General features: G+C 36.3%; 3 protein-coding genes across 7 annotated transcripts; 1 reads left to right on the forward strand and 2 right to left on the reverse strand.

The window, feature by feature from the left end:
• Positions 1-1,213: 1,213 nt before the first annotated feature.
• On the reverse strand, positions 1,214-5,696 carry LOC133719099 (BTB/POZ domain-containing protein At3g50780). Of its 4 annotated transcripts, none has more exons than XM_062145816.1 (4): positions 5,357-5,696; positions 5,078-5,199; positions 4,073-4,851; positions 1,214-2,459 (listed from the first exon to the last, which is right to left on the reverse strand). In XM_062145816.1, the coding sequence occupies exons 3-4, from the start codon at positions 4,721-4,723 to the stop codon at positions 1,494-1,496; spliced, it is 1,617 nt and encodes a 538-aa protein (XP_062001800.1). In that variant the 5' UTR covers positions 4,724-4,851; positions 5,078-5,199; positions 5,357-5,696; the 3' UTR covers positions 1,214-1,493. The 4 variants fall into 4 exon arrangements, with proteins under 4 accessions (XP_062001800.1, XP_062001797.1, XP_062001801.1 ...); XM_062145813.1 differs by having other exon boundaries at positions 5,078-5,210; XM_062145817.1 differs by having other exon boundaries at positions 4,073-4,827; positions 5,078-5,696.
• A 2,472-nt stretch (positions 5,697-8,168) lies between these two features.
• On the forward strand, positions 8,169-9,667 carry LOC133719171 (uncharacterized). Its single transcript, XM_062145820.1, has 3 exons — positions 8,169-8,888; positions 8,983-9,294; positions 9,383-9,667. Exons 1-3 carry the CDS (start codon positions 8,798-8,800, stop codon positions 9,460-9,462), a joined length of 483 nt encoding a protein of 160 aa, XP_062001804.1. The 5' UTR covers positions 8,169-8,797; the 3' UTR covers positions 9,463-9,667.
• Positions 9,668-9,800: 133 nt separating this feature from the next.
• Positions 9,801-20,819, reverse strand: LOC133719145 (histone-lysine N-methyltransferase SUVR5). Of its 2 annotated transcripts, none has more exons than XM_062145818.1 (12): positions 20,423-20,819; positions 18,075-18,634; positions 17,196-17,498; positions 16,912-17,022; positions 15,957-16,067; positions 12,856-15,684; positions 12,104-12,265; positions 11,733-11,849; positions 11,531-11,634; positions 11,310-11,447; positions 10,656-10,743; positions 9,801-10,395 (listed from the first exon to the last, which is right to left on the reverse strand). In XM_062145818.1, the coding sequence occupies exons 2-12, from the start codon at positions 18,564-18,566 to the stop codon at positions 10,288-10,290; spliced, it is 4,563 nt and encodes a 1,520-aa protein (XP_062001802.1). In that variant the 5' UTR covers positions 18,567-18,634; positions 20,423-20,819; the 3' UTR covers positions 9,801-10,287. The 2 variants fall into 2 exon arrangements, with proteins under 2 accessions (XP_062001802.1, XP_062001803.1); XM_062145819.1 differs by lacking the exon at positions 20,423-20,819 and adding an exon at positions 20,340-20,418.
• Positions 20,820-22,159: the final 1,340 nt, after the last annotated feature.

The following is a 22,159-nucleotide window of genomic DNA, read 5'->3' on the forward strand; positions in this document are numbered from 1 at the left end:
CTAGTATCTGGAAGTACAATTGAGCTCCATCCGACTAATCAAGATCTCTATGATGACATTTCAGTATTCTCACATCTTCCGTAAAAGGAATAAAGTTGTAGATGCTTTAACAAACTATGGTTTATCTTCTTTCGAAATGGTGTGGTGGGATTCACCTCCTTCATTTATCCTTTTGCACTACGAGAATGATCAGTTGGGTCTTCCTCAATTTCATTTTCAATAACTATCTAGAATTTCATTATGCTTGTACTTTGGATTGGGGGGTTTTGGTTTTTAGTCCTCCTCCTTTGTATTCTTTTTTCCTTTAATCTCATGGAGTGATAGAGAGAATCCTCCTCTTCTATTTCTCTCATTACCATAAAAACAAAAAACAAAAAACAAAAACAAAAAATGACCACAGCTATGTTTGGCTTTAGTGTCTAACCAAAACTTTTCCTATGTTCTTGTCCGTCTGGCAATGTGTCCAATTTTATTTATACACCGCTGAAGACGCTCATATTGTACACGATATGATAGTCACCTTTATTTCAGTAGTAGTCATCAAATGAAAGCAACGTCTCTTCGGGGACATCCGAAAAAAATGAAAGCAACAATTACAAAAATCAGTTGTTGAAGAGTCATATTTTATTTTATTTTTTTTATAAGAAGTCATATTTTATTATTGTACATGATGTGATTGTGACCTTTTAATTAGTTTTGTACTGACTTGGGAATTTGAGAAAGCAGCTATATATAACAAGGCTCCAATGAGAAATTCTGTACAAGTCAGTAAACCTTTTGGTCAAGTTCAAGTATGGTTTCAGAATTGACCAATTATAAACCAGTCACCTAGATCGAAATCAACGTCTCTGTTAAAAGCTGATGGAAAGTTTGATGCACATTTACTTGCAAAGTAAGCACAATTTGCTACCCTAGTTGCACGGAAGAGTCAATTTTATGCACGTACCTGAACTTGATGACAAGTTACATCCACGCAATAAAGCATGACACATGGATTGAGGAAATTGTACAGTAAATCAGCTCAGTCATCTAGTTTGATGACTTTGATCTTGTAATATACCAGAAATAATTTCACCAGCAAATCAAAATTTTAAGTGATATATTTCCTTTAATAAAATCATATTTGGCACTTTACAAGTATATATCATGAGCTAGAAACAAATGAATAAACTCACATGAGGCAACAAGTTCAGTTAAATTTTCTTTCTCCAGATTTTCTGCATAACCAAATCAATCCACATTCATCATTAACAGAAGCAGTATCTTACATCACATAAAGCATTCAATTCTACAAATTTCTCGGTACAAGTCCACCCACTACCAGGTCACTCTTTTGCCCCTTTCACAAAAATCTGCCATGTTAGCCTTCACAAAATGAGAAACATACCAAGTCTCTATTTTCAATTTGAAGTGAACCCACATACTTGTGGAAAACAACACCCACTAAATTTACATACATTCTTATGGTATTTGCTTAGTCTTTAGTAGGTCTACTAGGATGTCATTGAGCTATCTGACTGGAGTGAATTACTTTGTTGTCCTTCCACATATGGTCTAACAAAAGTTCTCCTCCACCAGACTTCGAAGGCCTTCTGAAGATTTGGGCAGCTATCACCAGACTTGAGAAAACTTCCCAACCAAGAAAGCATAATACTTTGCTGGTCCTCTAGAGGCAGAGTGAGAATCGTCCTCCCGATCCCTTCTTCCACAACCTTTCGGTCAAATGACCGACATCCATGTTGCAGCCAATTGTAGTCATTGATCAGTGGCTGTAACCATGTTTGTAGCAACAGTTGACGCGTATCCTTCGACGGTAGCAGCTCCCCTTTTCCAATTCCAACAAACAGCCTTGCTGTAATAATGCTAACATGGTAACGAGACACAATAGGTAGCTTCATATGCAAGGCTGCCAATTCTTGCTGGCCAGCCCACATTACTGCAAATTCATCTGCCGCTTGCCTGTCAGCCAAGATATCAAGCAACCATGAGAGGTTATCAGACGCCAAAGCTATTTGCTTGACCACAGGGTCTTTGTTGTCCACAGATTTTTCGGGAGACTCTGGTTCTGCTGCCTGCTTGAACAGCGACAGTAGTAAACTTGAACAGTTTCTGCAGGAGTCATAAAGTGTTTGATTGCAGACATCGGATGGACTGGAAGAGCTTGAGACACTGTTATTCTCCCTAAGGAGCTTGAGCACTACAGATTTCATTTCGCGCCTGCCTCTCTCCTCATTGCTTCCAAGAACAAGTCCAATTATGTGGGAAAGTGTGTCCTTTGGGGCTTTAGAAATGTCGGAGGAGACTCGTTTTAATACTGGACTGACCCCAATACCTTCATTCTGGAGGCGCAAGACCGATGAGACCACCTTTTCTTCTTCTTCATCTCCAACCCATGGGACTGCTTCCAAGTATTCTAAACATGACTGCATGCACAAGTTGAAGCCAAGCACTTCTGCAATCTGAAAGAACATGCAATTTAGATTTAGGTTAGGTTTGATGGAGCTAGATGTAAACACACGCACACAGAATATATAAACCCTTCTATACATGTAAAAGGAAACAAAGGTAGACTGATAAGATAGAGAAAGCCTACCTAGCAACTCTATAACTATGAGATTCAACTTCACTATATTTGTAGTGTATATGTCAAATCATCATAACCATTTCATATTGTCACGAATGAATTTGATATACATTGTGTGGATAATGCCCGTTGGCTAAAATGACTTGAGACACAGCAACATGCACATACCCAATATGTATAAAACTCAGACCAAAGAAAAAGATACATAGTAGTTTAATATATCAATGAGCATAATCAAGCCAAACTTTCTAGCTCTATAGGTAAAAAAAAAAAAAAAAAAAAAAAAAAAGAGAGAGAGCAATCACTTGCAACAAAGAAAAAAGTATGATGCCTATCAGAAGTGCCAATACTCTACTAATGATTTATCATATTCTGCAATTAGGAAGTAGGGTGCTGAAAGCTCCAATAAGATGGAGCATGCGACTTGCATAACTTGCTTAAATCCAAAGACACATTTACCTGGGAAATTCTTCCTCAGACACGTATTAGAGCTGAAATAACAAAAAAGTTTGCAATTGGCCACTTCTACCTACACATGACTGTATATAGTTGAAGCACCATCGCTTTAATCCAGACTAATCATGTCTAAATAACCATTATCACCAGGACTATGAGAATCTCCATCAAAAATAGCAATTACAAAGTTTGTACATAGATATCTATAAGTAATCACCAACTATAAAGCATACCCCCATCGGGATCTCTCTTTTCATTCCCAGTCATAATGGACAAAGAACAATCTATGCAAATTACCAGATGCCTTTTAAGGGAGGTGCATTGCAGATTTATTTAATGCGATTGCTGAAAAAAGGGTAAACTTTTATTATATTTGCTCCATTTTTTTGGGTCCTTTTTGTCTATTTTTTTGGGTCCTTTTTATATTACAGAGAAGCTAGTTGAGATGTACAAATAACAAGAAAAACAATAGGAGAAATGGCATGATTAGAAATAAGAGTCAATTTTGTGGCAGCTTTAATGGGAGGAGAGAGAGTCTTCTACAATGGTACTAGATAGGGCAACAAGCTTATATCAACTACATGTCAGTCTGATAGTTGTCAGCTAGTATACATACTCTGGAAAACAAAAGGATTTGCAAAGAATATCTGTCCAAATAGGAGGAGTTCCATTCAAAGACTAGAGCTTCTGAAACTGCAATTTCTGAAATAGCCTAATACTCGGCAAAACTTGAAAATATTTCATAAAAACAATACAGCAGTAAGAACTACCCTACTCAGCTATGTATTTTCCCCTTATTTCAGTTATTTCTTACTGACTAAGGTTTTAATGTGGCCACCATACCATATTTTCTTTTTAGGTTTTCTTAGACCAAAGTTTTGAATAAATTTCATCTTCAGATAGAAAAATAAATATTAAGAAACAGATACAGCAGTTGAACATTACATGGCCTTGAAGCACAACCAACAACAAAACATTTGCGGTCAACACAGAAATGAGATAACTGATGCCTTACACAGTTCTGCATTTTACCTTCAGAATTCGGAGTACACGGGAAACGCTTTGCTTCATCAGCCGTTGCCTCATTTCTTTGCAGTACATCAGCCCAACAGTTTCAACATATATTTCAACATCCTCGCACTCTTCAATTTCAAGGCACGACGAACTAGACTGTTGTTCAGCAAGTTTGTCAGCGAAAAAGTTGCTATTCTCCACTAGAACATTCTTGTGAACACTCAACTTCACACAAAATCCCTGCTTCCCAAGTAAAATCACCTTTATATCACTAGTTCCAGGCTCACCAAACTCAATTGCCACCTTCCTCGGCAAGTTTTCAACTTTGGGCCTTGGAACTCTCTCTGCAACCAAAGATGCACCGAGGGCAGGTGCCTCTGGCACCTCCGGACCAAGAGTCCTTTGACCATCAGAAACTGATCTAGATGGCCCGAAAGTTGGCTTCTTTTCATTCAGAATAGTTTGTTTTCTGTGAGCTGTTGTCTTGGGTGGTGGAGGTGGTGGTGGTGATGAGGACTTGGGTTTGTGTAGAGAGTTATGAGCCTTAAGGGTCTTTTGAAACGCAACAGGAGAAGGACAACACCAAAAACCTTCTGGGGTTACAGCAATCGGAACATTTCTAATCTTGGTTTGGCCTTGTTCTACCTTTGTAAGTCTAATTTCAGCCATGTTTCACAACAATTTACAGCAATCACTATTAGCACATTGATGCAGACATCTCAAGCTCACACAACACAGTTCTGAAAAATCAGGGCCTCTTCTTTGGCACAACTCTTCTTTGGCACAACTCTTCTTTCCTATCCAAAACAGTCTAATCAGTAACCACCATGAAAACTGATAAGCATGAAAAGCATGAAAGGTGTGATCTTGAAGCTGATCCTAAGAAACCCAACTTGAGAAATCACTAACCCACCACAGAAATTGCATAATAATAAACAAACCCAGCTCCCAATTTCTCTAAAAACATGAAAAGATAAAATCTTTACAAGCAGAATAGCAGAAAGATATGAATTTGAGACTCACCAAGAACTGGGTAATCTGAGAGCTCTCTGAAAATTTAACTCTAATCTCTTAATCTTGGAAGCCCACGAGTGCCCCTAAAGTGATTGAATGGGAGCTCTCGGTGTCAAGCATCAAGGGAACAACTGAACAGAGACTTGAAATGAGGAATAATTACTGCTAGTGACCCCTTTTAATTTGGTAAAGCAGAAAAAAAAAGCCCACAAGGAACAATAAAGAAAAGAAAAGGGGAACAAAAACTACAGGGTTGTGTTTTCAACTTGAAACAGTTTTTATGTCTACCTGTGCTTCTGGTGATGATGAGGATGAATCATATTTGGTTTTTGTGACAGTGTCTTTTTTTTGGCCTTTTCCAAATGCTAATGTTCTCTCTCTCTACTCTTATCTCAAAAACACTTTCTCAGAGATCAAACAGGCACGCCTCAACACTTGTCTCTCCTCATTTTCTTTTTCTCAAGTATTATTATTTTGTGTTCTTTGCTTCTTTTATGATGGCGTTGTTCCAACGGTGCTAGATTTTCTAGGCCTTTTCAAACATATAAAAAAGAAAGAGAGAATTGCAATGAAAATAAACTTAATGCTTCTAGCTTTAGCAGTTCTTTCTTGTCAGGACCATCACTATCTCTTGAAGGGTGATGTGCATGTTTACATTGATCCAAGAACTGAAGTGACTCATGTGTTGCCAAATTGGGTTCATAGGATATACATGAAACGGGGACGTTTTGTGGAGTTGATGAGTGAGTGTTACATGTAGCGGTATTCAATTATTCATGGATAGAGAGTTCCGGGGAGAAGGAAAATGATGGACGAGTGTAACTACATTCCATGTGCCAAGTCCATATCATCCTGAAGAAGGAAACTAAACAATAAATTTAAAACATTTCTACTAATACTTAGAAGCGTAAAATTGGTCAAAATATTCATATTAAGTTACATATATGACGAGACTTGATTGGTCGGTCGGACAAATTTAGTAATTTGACTTCGTTTTAAATTGAGATTAAATGTAAAGATTGAGAAATTTTATTCACACATCCCAAATTTCTAAATACACATTCCACATTTTTTGAAAATTTTTTAATTCCTGATTTATCCCTCATTTTAGCTTTTAATAAAAAAAATTAAATAAAAAAAAATCCTTCTCATACCTCAGATCTGCGGCAAAGGTGAAGAAAATTCAAGCTCAAGTTATCTTTTAAGTGGTTTTAACGGAATTACCTTTGGTCCCTTAACACCAAGTTGCTACTACTACATTTTATTTGTGATTGATTGTTGGGTTTATCATATATACAATAGCCATTGGTAACTGGGGAGCTTCCTGCAATTTTTCAAGATGATTGACTGGTCATTGAATTGTTAATGCCAAATACTGAGGATTTCTTTTATATTTTCATCAAAATCACCTAATCTTTGTTCTTAGTTGTATAACCAATCATTTTTTTTCTGTCAAAAAAAAAAGAAATAACTTATAATTGTTTTATCAAAAAGAGTCTTTGTTGTAGTTGCAGATGGAGAAGAGAGAGAAAATGGTTGAAGTAAAATGAAAGAGGGGGAAGGGTAGAGAAGGAAACATTGAGAGAGAATGTGACAAAAAAAAAAATTAAGAGATGTGTATTAAACAAATAGAGATGTGTCAATAGAATACCTCGTAAAGATTTATTACTTATAATTTGTGAACGAAATTGGAAAATACAAAATATAATTAAACCATTAAATAGAAAACACTATGTAACATGAAGGAGTTAATAGTTTGAGAAAATAGAAGTGTTCCACATGTGAGATAGATTAATGATTGATTTTGAAAGGATACCTCGGAAAGCCAAGTTTACCAAATAGATATATCTATTCCAATACAAACACAAGGTCTGTTCATCCATGGCAGTAATACACAGATATGGTTACAAGAGATTATAGTATAATATAGGTTGCTTACGAATTCAGACTAAGAAAGCCAATTCAATATGCCAATGATGCCATCACATATCCCGATCACAAAGTTTCAAAGCTGTCCCGCGGTGGGTTCTCTGAGCAACCTAGCTATATTAATATGGATACATATGCATGCTGACATTTGTATACACACAAAAATCTTCTTTGCATTTTTGATAAAATTTTCACACTTATTAAGAATTAGAAGACCTATTCTCATTACGTAATTTAATTCTTGAACGATAAAGAAAACTTAATTATTCTTTTATAAAAACTCACTTAAATTTGTGTTAAAAAACACATATGAACTCACAAAACACATGATTTCCCTTATTTTGATGCACTTACATGAATAAACTTGGGTTAAGTCATTATGCATCAACTTCATTGAATCTTGAACAGAACTAAAGGTTTTGTACATGTTAGTTCATTGGGTTAGATAAAAGAAAGAGGCAATTTTTTTAGGGAAAAGAAGGACCATAAATCAAAATGTAGCCTATGGGAATCTATAGCTAGTTTATCTTTCTTGATTTGCTTTATGTTTGTTGGTATTAGCTTTAGAAAAAGAGTAGACACCAGCATCCATAACAATCAAGTATGGCACAAATTCACATAAGAAAGAGTTGGTAATTAGCTCAAATATCTAAGTTTTGTATAATCTCTTTATGACCTAACATTTGACCCTTTCTATTTCTTTTAGGTTTGTGCCATTATGAAAAGAAAAAGCCATGGAGGGTGTCAACTGTGAGTTGTAGGGATATGCAATAATAGAGCCTATGCATATGATGGTAGAATGGAAAGAACGTAGCACGTTTCATCATATCAATGGAGAATGGCCTTGCTGTAATTTGGCCCACCGTGGAATTTGGAACCGCTAGCTTCTCAAGTGGTAGGTCTCGATTTCTGGCTGTAAATTTGACTATATTGATCAAGTTGAGGATGAAGCAAGTTCATGGACGAATCATGAAAGTTTCCACTAAAATTAAGCAAAATTTCGGTAGGAAAAACATGTTATGTCGGCACAAGATCAAGTTAAATTCTTATTTAACATGTCCGATATTTTGAATGTATTAGAGATATTAAACTGTTTATGAGATGAATCATGAAATTTTTTACTGAAAATAAGCGAAATCTCCATAGGAAAAACATTTTATGTCGGCAGAAAATCAAATTAGATTCTTGTTTAACATGTTTAATATTTTGAATGAGTTAGATATACAATTTCTTGACATAACAATATTGAATACTTGAGAACGTACATGTCTGATATCTTTGAAGTTCACCTGACTAGCTATGCATGCCTTACAGTCTTACACCTCATTTGATTTTTCAGTGGTTAAAGGCTGATCAAAAGCACCCTACATGATCTGACTCAGCTCTCTGAACTGCTTCATATTCCCTGTTTGTTCCTTCTTTTCTCTTTTCTCTGTAACCCTGCTGATATCAATAAAAGAGAAAAAGGAAAGCTTAAAAGCTGAATTTTACTATTGAATCTCTAGGGTAGTTATTGGATTAGTTCATTATGAGACTAATCTAACAATTCGCGACTTTGAAGTATTAATATCTGAAGCACTAAAATATTTTCGCTAATCCAGTTTGGTTATGTCAGACTAAAACCATTTTGACAATTAATTAAAAAACTAAAAGCGATCACATGTGTCATAGCTGCAAATTTGATTCTTTACAAATAAGTCAGATGAGGATAAGTTAATAAAGGTTGACTAAAATAGTTCACTCCTACAAGCTAGTAAAATATATGGCCTAATCCTCCATTGAAGATCTGAAACAGCAAAAATGGCAACACCCAGCAAGCTATACACCTTGTGTTCTCTACTAATGGCAGCACTATTTGCTTACTCAGCTGCTGTTCAATTAAATGACCCTGGTACTCTAATCTTTGCTACCCTAACCTTTTCTTATTGCAATGTTAACTAACAATCCAAGCTAATTTTTCTTGATTGTTTTTTTTTTCCTTTCAGATTGGTACTTTTGGTTTCCTCTTTATGCTGTTGCTTGTGTTGTAAATCTAGTGAACTGGGCTATCACATCCAAAAAAGTCAACCAATTTGCTGAGGCAGCACTATGGCTTGGAATGTTTCTATTTATCAAGGTTGTAGCTGAAGATTTTGTAAATGGTATATCTGGGTTTCGGTCACTGGATTTGAGTGAGAGAGTAATCAGGGAGAAGATAGGAAGTGGGTTAGTCATAATCTCTATGGTTTTGCAGTTGATGGCATCATTATCATCACCAGAAGCTCACACACAGAAAAGGCCAAGATATCTTGAATATGGTAAAGACCTTAAACCTACTGGTTTAACTTAATGTGGATTAAATGTTTGATAATTAGATAATGATTGGTGAAATTGTGATTTTAACAGGCATGGGAATCCTGGTGGGGTTTGGTTATGGACTCCCATTTGTGTTCTTTGTGGTCCTAAAAGGTGAAATGAAGTTCTGAAAGCACATAATGCATGAAGCACGAAACAAAATGGAATCTCTAGTGTTGTATGGTCATTGTTTGTACCAGGAATGAACAGTTTACTGTCATGATTTTAGCTCGTAATAGCAGAAGGCGCCAACAAGTTAAATTCCAGAAGGCCAGAATTCAAATACTTGTCCATGAATTTGAAACATAGCTAATCTAAACATTTAGCTTGAATGTTTCTACTTCATTAGTCCAATTGAGTAATGACAGATTCTCCTAAAAAAAAAAAAAATTAGTAATGACAGATGAATTTTGGAGCAACAATGAACAAGATAACAATGACCAAACCACATTGGAGCAACAACAACGGATTTGAGAACTGAAAAATATGTTTCCAACAAATAATAAGCCATTTATAAACTTTACCACCACTAGATCACCTAGAAATTTTCACCAGCTAAAAAATCCATGATCCATCTACTATGTGCTAAATCCTGAACAGCTACATTAAAAATATAGTATCCGAAGAAGAGGAGTCCTAATTTCTTCAAATAAACATGGGCTAGCTAAAAGGCATGGTTTCAATCTACCTAAGGAAAAAATCATACACCGGCCCGTCCTTACTGCAGCGGATTCAGAGCTACATCAACCCTAGTGGCGATATTATGACTAGGCCAAATTTCTTTCCAGCCTGGGCTTAGATCCCATTCTGTAATCAACTGTTAGATTGTAGATGGGTTCATACCAAGAACTCTCCATTAACCCAGAGATAATTTTCCGTTCAAAACTGCCCACTCAAATACTAATGTACAAGCACCAAAAGTGTGCACTGAGCAGAGCCCTGTGTTCACTGAAGGTTTAATAGAGCCGGCCTCGGCATCTGGGAGCTCCACAATGGCACAGACATCCTTCTCCAGGAAGGAGTTTATACCGATAGTCATATGTTAATTCTTCACCCAAAGCTATCTGCTCATACAGAATGGAAATGAAATATTAGCAAAGTTCACAATATGCATATTAGTTGCAGAGTGTCATCCTTCCGTCATAAAACAATCATCATAAAAATATGAACTCCCAATAAAGCTTTCTCAATGATAACTTAGAGACCAACTATGTAATACCTTACTCACCATCTCAAGAAGATAAATGATCTCAAAAACTTAAATAACAATTTCAACCCACCATCCCATGCACAAAGATCATGATAGAAAGAAGAGAGAGCTTACATCACGATTAGCATATAGACCGATATGTGCACGTTCACTATCCATGCTTTCCACGAGAACTTGGTAATTCATAAGATTTGGTGAACAGCTACATAAAAAAGAAAAATGACAGATTCAACATTAGATCAAAAGACATTCGACATGTCTAACATATAAAGAGAGAACACTATCCATGTCTAACATCAAAGTTGTCAATTATGTGGAGAATAATTTAAGGAACAGAAATTTGTTTTGTTTAAGTTTTTAATCATTGTGATATCTTTTGGAAAAGTATGATGAATGACTGAAAAGTTGGTATACATTGGGAGAATAATTTAAGGAACAGAAATTTGTTTTGTTTAAGTTTTTAATCATTGTGATATCTTTTGGAAAAGTATGATGAATGACTGAAAAGTTGGTATACATTGGGATTGAAGCCATCCTGCTAGACTATTACATAATTTATATAAATTGCTAAATTACTTAAAAATACAGATGTGATCAACAACAGCACACACAACAGACTGCTCGAAAGATTATTAGCAAGGAACAAAGTGGTTGCCGCCATCTAATTGGTCTGAATCAAGGCATCTATGTAAACAATTTAAACCTCCTCCATCAGAAGAAAGTACTAGCAATAAATATATAACAAATCACTCAGTAGTCATTCATTACCTATGATTGATGAATCGTGAAACATTTCCATAGTTTGTAGAGTCGATTACATATTGTGCCTGTCCTTCTACCAATCTGCTCATATCATTAATATGAGCATTGATTTCATAAAGATAGCCGTAACCATCTTTGTCATACCTGATAATTCGCAAGGGGATCATTAAATATAGCATAAAAACTAAAGTAAAACAAGAAGCTGAACATCAGAACAAAATTTAAACCTGTTGCGCCTCTTGATTGCTTCATTTTCGTCTAAAATCTCACCAATGTACTCGCAAATAAAAGTGCCACGCAGGATTGCTTCACCTGCCCTGACTGCCCATCCCTGCAATATAGTGAAGTCAAAACAAGACCCTTCAAATGAAGAAAAACTAAAATTTACCTTTCTATCTGATTTCGTTTAATATAGAAACAAGAATCTACCTTTTTCTCTGTCTTGAAGACTTCCAATTTCACTCTTACTCCATTCTGCAAGACCCTATTAGGACACATTCTATTGCAGCTGCACATCTGATTGCATTCATAAACGAGGTAGCCTTCCTGCCAATTTCATGATAAAAGAGCAACAGATTATGTGCTTGTATATTTATAACCATCAGATCCAAATAATGCTTTTTATGTGCTGTTTCTGACAGGAACAACATCATGGCAGAATTTATCTTCCCAGGGTAGAAATAGCAGTATGAATGCAGAAGACAAACCAATAACTATCAAGCAGAATGAAAAATAAATAAATCCATAAGATCGACAGTAGAAAGATGAGATTGTGATTGGTGATAGATTGCTTATCATACCTCCAAAATAATTCGGCCTCTATCATCATAGGGGAACCTGCCGCACATGGGTTTCCCATAGATGTCTTTCGCATCATCATAGTCATTATCAAATAGGTAGACATGATCACATGCTTCAGGACAGCATGTAGAATGTGGGCAGGAACAACGCAATTGCAAACTCTGTAAAGATAGGGGAGAACACAAAATTAACAAACAAGACCTAAAGTAGTGGAAGAAAATACAGATATGGGACTCTTTTCCTAAGTTAGGTTATTTTATTAGTTCCCTTTGTAATTAAGGTTGTACCATTTAGACCCCATTTAGGATCATGATTGATATATCTCATTCTGTTCCTTTCTCCCTATTTTCTTAATATGCTATCAACTCTAAGATATACTCTTTGTAAGGAAAATTTATTCTTTCAGAGAGAGAGAAAGAGATCATAAAAGGTATACATGTTATTGATGCTAGCCTCTGCCACTTGCTTTGCACGTGCCAATCGGCATGTTTCTTTGAAAAAACATAAAAATGACATGCAGTGATTAATTAGTAGAGGAAAGTGCCACTTGTCCAACCAAAAGAAGAAGAGAAAAGCCAGTTGCCTATTCTTAATTCAATTTACTGACCTTTTACTATTATATCCTCGTTATATTTACTGTGGTTTTCTAACATTTTAGTTAACCTAGGGCATTTTGAATTTTTTAAAATTTAACCAAAGCCAAGTATTTATATATATAGACCAAACATCAAAATCGTCTGAAAAAAGTCACCTCTGTATCCAGTCCAGGGGAATGATCAAGTAATGGCTTCACAGTATAGGTAAAGTTCTCCCAAGGCATGGAATGTCCAGCATTTTGGTGAGTAGAACTACCTGCATTGGCAGGAAGAGAATCCAAAAGACCTTCATCGGCTACACAGACCAGTGGCACTAGTTCTTGGCCAAAGCTTATATCATCACATAATACATGAGCCTTCTGCAAAGACCTTTGGCTCAAGTGATTTGAACCAACAACATAGTGACTCTCATCCACCTCCCACTTTTCTTCAGAAGGATCTGATAAAGGTTGAGATTTGTGCACCGTAGTACCAATGGGACGAGGTATCAAAGGAGACGGCAACAAAGCGTTGAAATCCCTGCACCCTTTAGGACAAATGAAACCCTCTTGATGCCAACTTACCTTAATGTTATGCTCACTGCAGAGCTTAGCTGCCTTCAGATACAAGCGTTGTGGCAAGATTCCATATTTTCCCTGCAGCAGGACTTCAAGACTAATCTTGCAGCAAGCAGAGCGAGCAACAGATAAAATGTCCAGGTTGTTGGGCCTACGTTTTGTTTTCTGCATCTCAGAAAACAAAATCCTTGCTACTGCTGAACAATGTGATTCTGCTAACCTACCAAGACTCACTGCCTCAGTTGATTGACTCTGTATATCCATTCCTCCACTGCTAAGTGACTTGGACGCTTGGATGCGTTTCTTTATAGTAGCATTTGCTCTGTTCCTGATCCTATATGATGCTGCTGCCAAACTCTTTTTCAATCTAGGACGGCTAAGTCTCCCAGATTTTAATCTATAAGCATAATAACGTATCCCCCTCTTCGAGGGCCGAGAACTGACTAAACTTGGCCCCATGTGGGCAGCTTGATGGTGGCGGCCAAGATCGGGAAGTAAATCAAATTTCAAACCACAAAACCTGCAAACGAACTTTCGGACATTAGCTAAATTTTGTGAGGTATTCTCCACAGAAGCTGAATTGCACAACTCAAACTTCCTTGGAGAGCCATCATCAGCTGACAGAGTATGTTGAACAGCTTTTGAGGGCTTGAAATCATCAGGATGTACCACAAGCACATGTGACCATAACTCCTCATTATTCCCGAAGTGGCTGCCACAAGGGATGCACTGGAGAAGCATGCATTGTTCAACAAATTGCACTCGGTGTCTGTCCTGGACATGCGTTTCCAAAACTTTTTTATTAGTAAAAGAATCCAGGCAGATAGCACATGCATAACCTCTAAAGAGCCATTGAGCTTCCTTTTTATGATTTTCCATCCAGTGAGTTCCAAGTGCTTGGTCATCCATAAATTCCTCAGAGCAAATTTTGCACTTGATGGCTCTTTCATCATCATGGTTATCATCCACAACCCAAGGCAACAGAGCTGGTTCTTCCATGGCAGAGTTCAAAACACATACATCCTCACGTGTATCTTCATCAGTATTAAAGCCCCAAAGTCTTACGAGTCTCTCCTTTTCACTGCAAACCAACTTTGTAAATATTTCCCCAACAACCAAATTCTTAGAAGCTTCAGATAAAGCCCACTGAAACTGAACATCCTTAGGGACAGGATTTCTTAAAGACAATATACTTTTAAAGAGCTTGTAAAAAAGCTCACACGCTTTATGTATATGCAACTTGTGCTCATGTGAGTGGCAATCCTTCAAAAGATCTACAAATACTTCCTTTGATATTATCCTACTCTTACCATTTCTAGCACGTTTCAGCCAGCTTGGGAGGTGTTTTTCACAATATAATGAATGCCTTTTTGGACTTTCCAGACAATGGTTGCTGCTATCTTGCAAGCCAGAGCCTATGCAACGCATCTCTTCAGTCACATTACTAGTTTTGGCAGGAAGTTTGGACTTCTCAAATAGGCTCCCCCTTCCATTAAAGCCATCGCCGGCCATGATTCCAACAGGATCCACTTCTAATGGAGCACCAACATCTCCCACCAATACCATCTCTCTGCAGTTCATGGTATCTAAACTAGACGTGTTCTCCTCATACTTTCTCTTAAGTCCATTCTCTGGAGTATTTATGATTGTTTCCCTGTCAGTTTTTGGTCTATGCTTCTTACAGAATGAAGAGCCATAAAGAGACCGATGCTTACATTTAGTTCCAAGAACAGTTGTTCCTTCACACATTGGTGTATCCATAGAGTGAGATCCCTCTGATTTTGTAGAGCTTCCCGTGAAACGAGACGACAAGTGCACACAACAGTAAACATCACCATCATTCGCCCATCTCACACATTGCCTTCCTTTGGCTTCAATATAAGCAGTGCACTGTCGATTTTTAGTCCCAGGAACAGAAGACTTTATACCAGCCACATCATTGACCGGTGTCATTTCCACATCTTTGCTTTGGATAAACACAGAATTTCCAGTTGCAACTACAACGTCATCCCATTTATCAGCAACACCACCATCTCCAGTCAGTGCAGCAACATCTTTCATATTTACTTCTTTATCGGGTTCTGAGGCTAATGTAGCAGAATTTACAGCCTCTCGATTATTAAAGAACTCAGAGTCAATTTCAATGGCTATAGCTTCATCTGAACCCCTAGATTCCACCTGGGAAACATGTGCCTCTGCACGGCGAACTTCAAGCTTGGGCCTCTTCCTGCTAACTTGAAGACTTGGGGTCACAGGGGCATCACTACTGTGCTGTGGAAATTCCCCACCATTAGATATGGGATGAGAGGTTGAAAACCATTTCATAACTTCATGCTTCCAGGTTCTCCACTCAGAACCCAAAGTAGGTTGCAACGCTGCATTCCGGAGAGACTGGACTTCATTCCAGAGAATAGACTCAACCAATTCCTGACCACAAAGAAAAATATCGTTACTTAAAGGTCAAGCAAATGACTCTTTTCAACACAGTGCAGTTTCGTCCATTGTAACAGGTGCATGAGGTGAGTTCTGGTATGTCTTCAATCAGTGCCCAACTCAACAAAAAAAAAACAGTAATAGCTCCAAAGAAACATATACCTCCTTCAGTAGTTCAAACCATACAAGAAAGTACACATGCAGGACAACTTACTATACTACAGTGTGAACATAACATAAATGAGCAGCCATATAAAAACATGTACCTCCTTCAGTAGTTCAACAGTTTCAGCACTACAGGCATTCTGACACCGCTGCACCCAAGAATGATTTGAATTCTGTAGCCAATTATGATTTATGTAGCTCTGTGAAATCATCTGTAAGGGGAAGAAATGACTTTATTAAATTACTCATCGAAACAAGAAAAAATCTAAAGAATATTGCTCATTAATTTCAGAGCAAAATAAAAATAAAATTATAGAACAGTTCAAGTTTTAGTTTAATCTAAAAACATATTAATTTAACATGATCACAAAAACCTACAATGTATGCAAAATACAAGCATGCTAAGAAATGCAGCATCAACATATAAAGATGATTGAACAAGTTCCAAAAGGGAGCTTCAGACAATATCAAAATACATATTTCAATGAATGAATTGGAGAAGTTCAACATTTTACTTATGCCACTAGAATTCACTATACACCTTCAATAGATATGCTTTTTCCACACCCACTTTAGGCCTAATTAATCTTGCCAAGAATGATATTCACAACAGCTAAAAGATGTAATACAGTCTCAATTAAGATATCTATGTAATTTTTCTCTAACTCTACTGGCGGACGAACAAATAATACCAGTATGGGTCCAAAATTAGTGAACGTTGGATTCATATATGGGACACGATGCCAATATGTTGGACTACAGCTTTACATTGTAATTACAATTATCTGTTCAAAAATAAAATCATCATTGATGTGCACAAAACTTTGTACACTCTTGCAAGCATGCAAATCATACAGCTCATGTGGTATAAGTAGGGGGTTCCTATAAACCATCAAAATCAGTACAAGCTAATAGTTGAAGTTCATATATATCATTGGAGAATCTTTTAAATTTGATTACTGAATGAAGACAATGGCTTTACTCATGTTGGAGTGAAAAGAGAAATAATTCTGTCCGTATTTCAAAAATCAGGTATAAATAGATATAGCAGTTTACACTTTGCAGCTTCAGAAGCATCTTTCCCAGATCAGAATAACCATTACAGCGAGAAGCCTCCATAGCAAACTCCTTCCAGACCACCACATTACGAGCAGTCTCTATTAAAGCCTACATAAGTTTGACCACAAATCTCTAATAAAATGATGTGAAATTAAAGCAGAGAACTAAGGTTACAGCAAAACATGTGCTCCAATCCAATCTAAAGAGAGGAAAAATAAGAAAAAAGAATGAATTTTGAAAGAGAAAATGAGAGCATGAGATTCAGACATGAAATCACATACCTCAGTATGAAATTGATCAACTATATTCAGCATTCCAACAGCTAACTTTTGCATGATAAACCGACGTGCAACACTCAAGTCTTCTACCATTCTCAAACCAGCATTATGTGTTTTATATGCAATAGGCTGTGGAATTTCATCGATGGACCGAACAAGTAGCATGTCTGCCCAAGAATAATTTCTTGTGTGGGGAAAAAATATCACAAAATATTTCTTCCTGTCATGAGTTGGTTTTGCTCTCAAAGTTGATAGGGGCCAGTCAGCTCTTGCGCAACGAATTCCTGCCTGCCACTTTCCTCTCCACTATACTTGGAAAAACAGAGAAGTACCAAAATGAAAAGAAATCAGTTAGATGTTAACTCATTCAACCAGTCCTCTTTTTTCATTAATATTAGCAAAGTAAAATGAGAAAAAGGCATCAGGATTTATGAGTCTTCACGTTTCTGTTCACATGTATTATACAACATAAAAAGAAAGTCACTCTCCCACATCCAACCAAAAAGCTGAAATTGTCAGAACTTAAGCCAACGAGTATTGTTTACTATAGCATTCTCCTTCAGGTGGGACTATTTCCATTAGTAGAGAGTCCAATACTGGAAGGTTGAAATTGTGAAGATTTCAACTCAAGGTACCACATTGAAGTATACCCAAAAGTGTAAGAATTAAGAGAGAGATAAAAAATAAAAAATAAAAATTTAAAAACTTTAAAAAAGAATAGAAAAGGAAAATTACAAGCAGATTGGGACAACCCTGAACCAGTGAACTCCTATGTACAGATTGGGAGACTAGACAAGATGATATGCAACATACGCAGTAGAAATGCATAAATAAAATTATTAAAAAGTAAAAGAATTTAAAGTGAAAAAAATAAAAAGTTACCTTGACCCACAGTGGCACTGATTCATGACATTCTAGCCATGTGGAGTCTGAATGAGATGACTCCCCTTCCCTACTGTTGTATGGAAGTCCATTTTCACTGCTATCTAATTTCAGACCACTATTTTCAGAGATTAAGGAAGGTTCTGTAGAGTAATTCAGTGCATTTACATCGTCGTCATCAAAAGATTCAAAACCATGCGAACCACTAGATGACTTTTGGCTCTCCACTTGACAATCAAGACTTGAAGCTCCATTCCGACATCCTTCTGAGGTATGCAATTCATGAACTGCCCCTTTAACTTCACCTTGTGTTCCTAATTGAGGCCCTTCCGCATTTGGCAATAAGCCTTCTACCGTACGATCTATTACTTGCACTTGCTTTGCAGGTTCAAGGCAGTTAGATTCTCCATTCACAGGAGTTGTTCCTGAACTCTGTTGAGGGCAGTCAGATTTTTCAACACATCGAACGCTCGAACAAGGGAGCACTTCCATGATTTTACACCAGAAACTATGATGCCATATGATGTATGTGTTAACAAATTATTTTCCCTCCCACCTCTCTGTTAAAACAAAACTCCATTCACAAAAAGAATCAGATGAATGTATCATGCAATCTAAAACAAAAAATCTACAGATACAACCATATTGTGTGCGTACATATATGCATGCTTCATTTCTCTACAAAAAAGTACCCAAAGAGGAAACCTTTAAGACAATGATGAGAAACTATGATGGCCTGACTTGAACTGACCAAATATATCATAATGAATGGTTTCATACAGGGAAGGTCTTTAACATTCCACCCGTAATCATATCATTGTGATCAACAAAGAAATGCATCCTACAATCAAGATGTTGTTCGGCATGCAGTTGGCACCTGGCAGCATGGCTCAAGTTTATTAACTTTCCTGACGAACTAATCGCACTCAAGACATCCTGATTATAGTTCTTTCTCCCGAATTTAACTTTTATTTAAATGTTACGCCTAGTTGCGTGCTCCGTTCATAAGGGAAAATAGTTGTCAAACTTGTATAATCAAGAAAAATACTGTTTAAGGAAAAAATGTCAAAGCCTAAATAAATTTGAGGATCGTCTCCATTAAAAATATCCACTGCACTAGATAAAGGCAATGCCTAAACACGAAATAACATAATTGCAAAATTGGAAAAGATAATAAATTAAATACACTTTTGGAAATTAACTTGAGAGCCTCATGCATTCATTTCTTATTTAACAGTAATTCATTTCAAATTGGAATCAATTTCCAGAACTACTAAACTATAGTCTCCTCTTCAAAAAAGTAAAAACAAACAATATTAACTGATACATCTATCAAAACTATATTAATATTCAATACGAAAAATAAAATAAAAAAAGGCAACTTGCACAAGATCACCTCACCCAGAAAAAAGGAAAAGAAAAAGAAGAACAACGAAGATCATATTAGTTCTCTTTTCTTTTTTGTTAAAACTTAAATGTGTTACTTCAGTATGTACACAAAATCAATGAAATTGCCCATCCAAAAAAGCTCCAATTAATTAAAAAACATACATACTTCCAGTACAATAATAATCTAGGGTACATACAACTTCTACAAGTATCCATCCATCTAATCATGATTGTGTATGTAATATCATTAAATTATGTTGCCTCAAAAATACATGAAAAACTCTGTTCTTCTAGAAAAACTACACGTGAAAACTGATCAAAAGATAGTAAATTTTGGAAATCAGTAAACAGCTTTAAAATTTTTAAAAATATTATAATGCGGCTATGTGACAAAAAAACACCTAAACAGCAACGAACCCAGTTTCTTTCAGCTCAAAATGATCTCAGCCAAAACCAAATCACAAAAACCCAACTTGAAAATCACCTCAGAATGTCAAATTGATCCATATCTCAGCAACAAACCCTAATCCACTAAACCCAGTACTCCAAAAATCATTAAAGCCACAAACTTTACCCTCAATTGGGTACACAATGAAGCCAAAACCCTAGACAAACACCGATCGGGAACATGCACAGAAGTGGGTACAGATCAAAAATGGTGCACCCAAAACACAACATTAACATTCCCTCTAAAACACAAAACACCCAATTAAAAACCCAAGGAGGGTTTCAAAGCTCGTTCCTTTGGGGGTTTAAAGGCTGTGGTGAATAATATAGATTATGGGTTTTGGGCGGTGAGAGCTAAGTCAGCAAAAAATTGACTGCAGAAGAAACTAAACAAACCCAAAAAAAAAAAAAAAAAAAAATGTGACATACATAGATGGGCATGGACATGTCTCAGCCAATTTACAGAGGTAAGAGACAGAGAGACAGAGAGAGTAGTGGTGGTAGTAATGTACCTTTAAAGAAGGGGGAGTTTTGAACTCAGATCACCTTTTTCCAATTGGGGTTTGGGGGGTGAAATTTTGTTGTGGTACCTTATTTTTGTGTCTAAAAGAGATAGGTTTTTTTTTTTTTTTTTTTTTTGTTTGGGGTTATCTATCTATCTAATCTCAATCTGGCAAATCGAGACTAGTGAGAGATGTAATAGATGTGTGGAATGGTAGGGATGGAAGGTTTGCCGTGCCCAAAATGAAAAATATACATAGAGACAGAGAGATATTAAGGTACAAAGAAGTGGTCTGGCTTTGAGTTTTGGTTGAGGTCGATGATAGATAGAGAAAGGGAGGAGAGAGGGGACTGACTAAAACTGGGTTGGGTTTTTGGTTGGTGCTTCTTATAAAGGTTGTACCTTTTGGTCTATATATATGAGTTTTGTGGGAATAAAGAAAAAAAAACAAAGGGGTTGGTTTTTTATATATCGGGGAAGAGATTAGGGAGACTCGGGGTCTGGGAAGCGCGCTTCTATAGGCTGGTTCTGTAACGTGGCCTTTTCTTCTTCTTTTTTTTACCATTCACCACCAGAACTGGATTTATTACTATTGGTTAATTTGGTCGTATGGTCAGAAGTCAGAACCAAAAATCCTATCTGGGTTTTGAAGGCTTGGAGTTCGTTTTCCTTTTAATTGGGTCTGTTTTTTTTTTTTTTTTGGTAGGGGAGGGTTAATGATAAGTGAGATTCATTATGCATCGAGATGCGAATTCTGGTATTGTTTTCCTTTAATCGAGTCTGGGGTCTTGATTAGACCTCAAAATTGGAGGTGGGTCTTTATTTGGATTCATGAATTTGTCTTTTGACTCTTGGATTGTGTATTATCGTTACCAGAGATGTTAATTCTGAGAAATATTTTTCCTTTTCAAAGAGAGAGTGGTATATACAATGATGTGGGCGGAGGCTAACGCGTGAAGTAACTCCTGTGGTATCATCATCATCCATAACCACAATCTCCTCCCCAAAAAAAAAAAAAAAACCTTAGAATTATACCCTATTTAGTGTATAAAATAACCCATATACCCCTCGTATAGGCATGTACATAGCATGTGTGGTGATTTCTAGTCAATACTACATGTTCATTATTTTATTCTCGTCGTTTTACGGTTATTTCTTTTAATGCATTCAGAATTACCGTGTAACTATTACTTTAGTTAATACTAATCTTCCTCAACACATGCTCTGCATGTGTAAGTTTTTTTTTTTTTTTTTTTTTTTTTTTTTCAGAAAGAAAAAAAGATAATGGATTAAAACAGATATTGTAGAGAGAATTTAGTGGGAGACAAAAGTGGGTTGTGAGAATTTTTTTAATACAAATATAATTTGTAATTTTCATAATTGCCCTTGTGATTTAATTAATTCTCAAAGTTTTTTAATATTTCAGGGTTATTTCTGTCAAAGTTTTTAGTTTTGGCTAACAAAGCCTCTTCTCTTAATAATAGTATAGATATACTAGCATTTCTCCACACATGCAAGTTATTATTTTTTTTCAGAAAAAAAAAAGTTGGTTATTGTGGAGAAAAGAAAATGGGAGAGAGAAAAGTAAGTTTGTGGGTATTTTTTTTAATAAAAATATATTTTGTAAATGTCTTAATTATCCTTGTGATTTAATTCATTCTCAAAAATTATAAATCTTCTAGGGTCAATTCTGTCAAAATTTTAGATTTTGGCTAACAAAGCCTCTTCTCTTAATAATAGTATATAG

The sequence above is a fragment of the Rosa rugosa genome, chromosome 1, assembly GCF_958449725.1.
Source record: "Rosa rugosa chromosome 1, drRosRugo1.1, whole genome shotgun sequence".
NCBI classification, from domain to species: Eukaryota; Viridiplantae; Streptophyta; class Magnoliopsida; order Rosales; family Rosaceae; genus Rosa; species Rosa rugosa.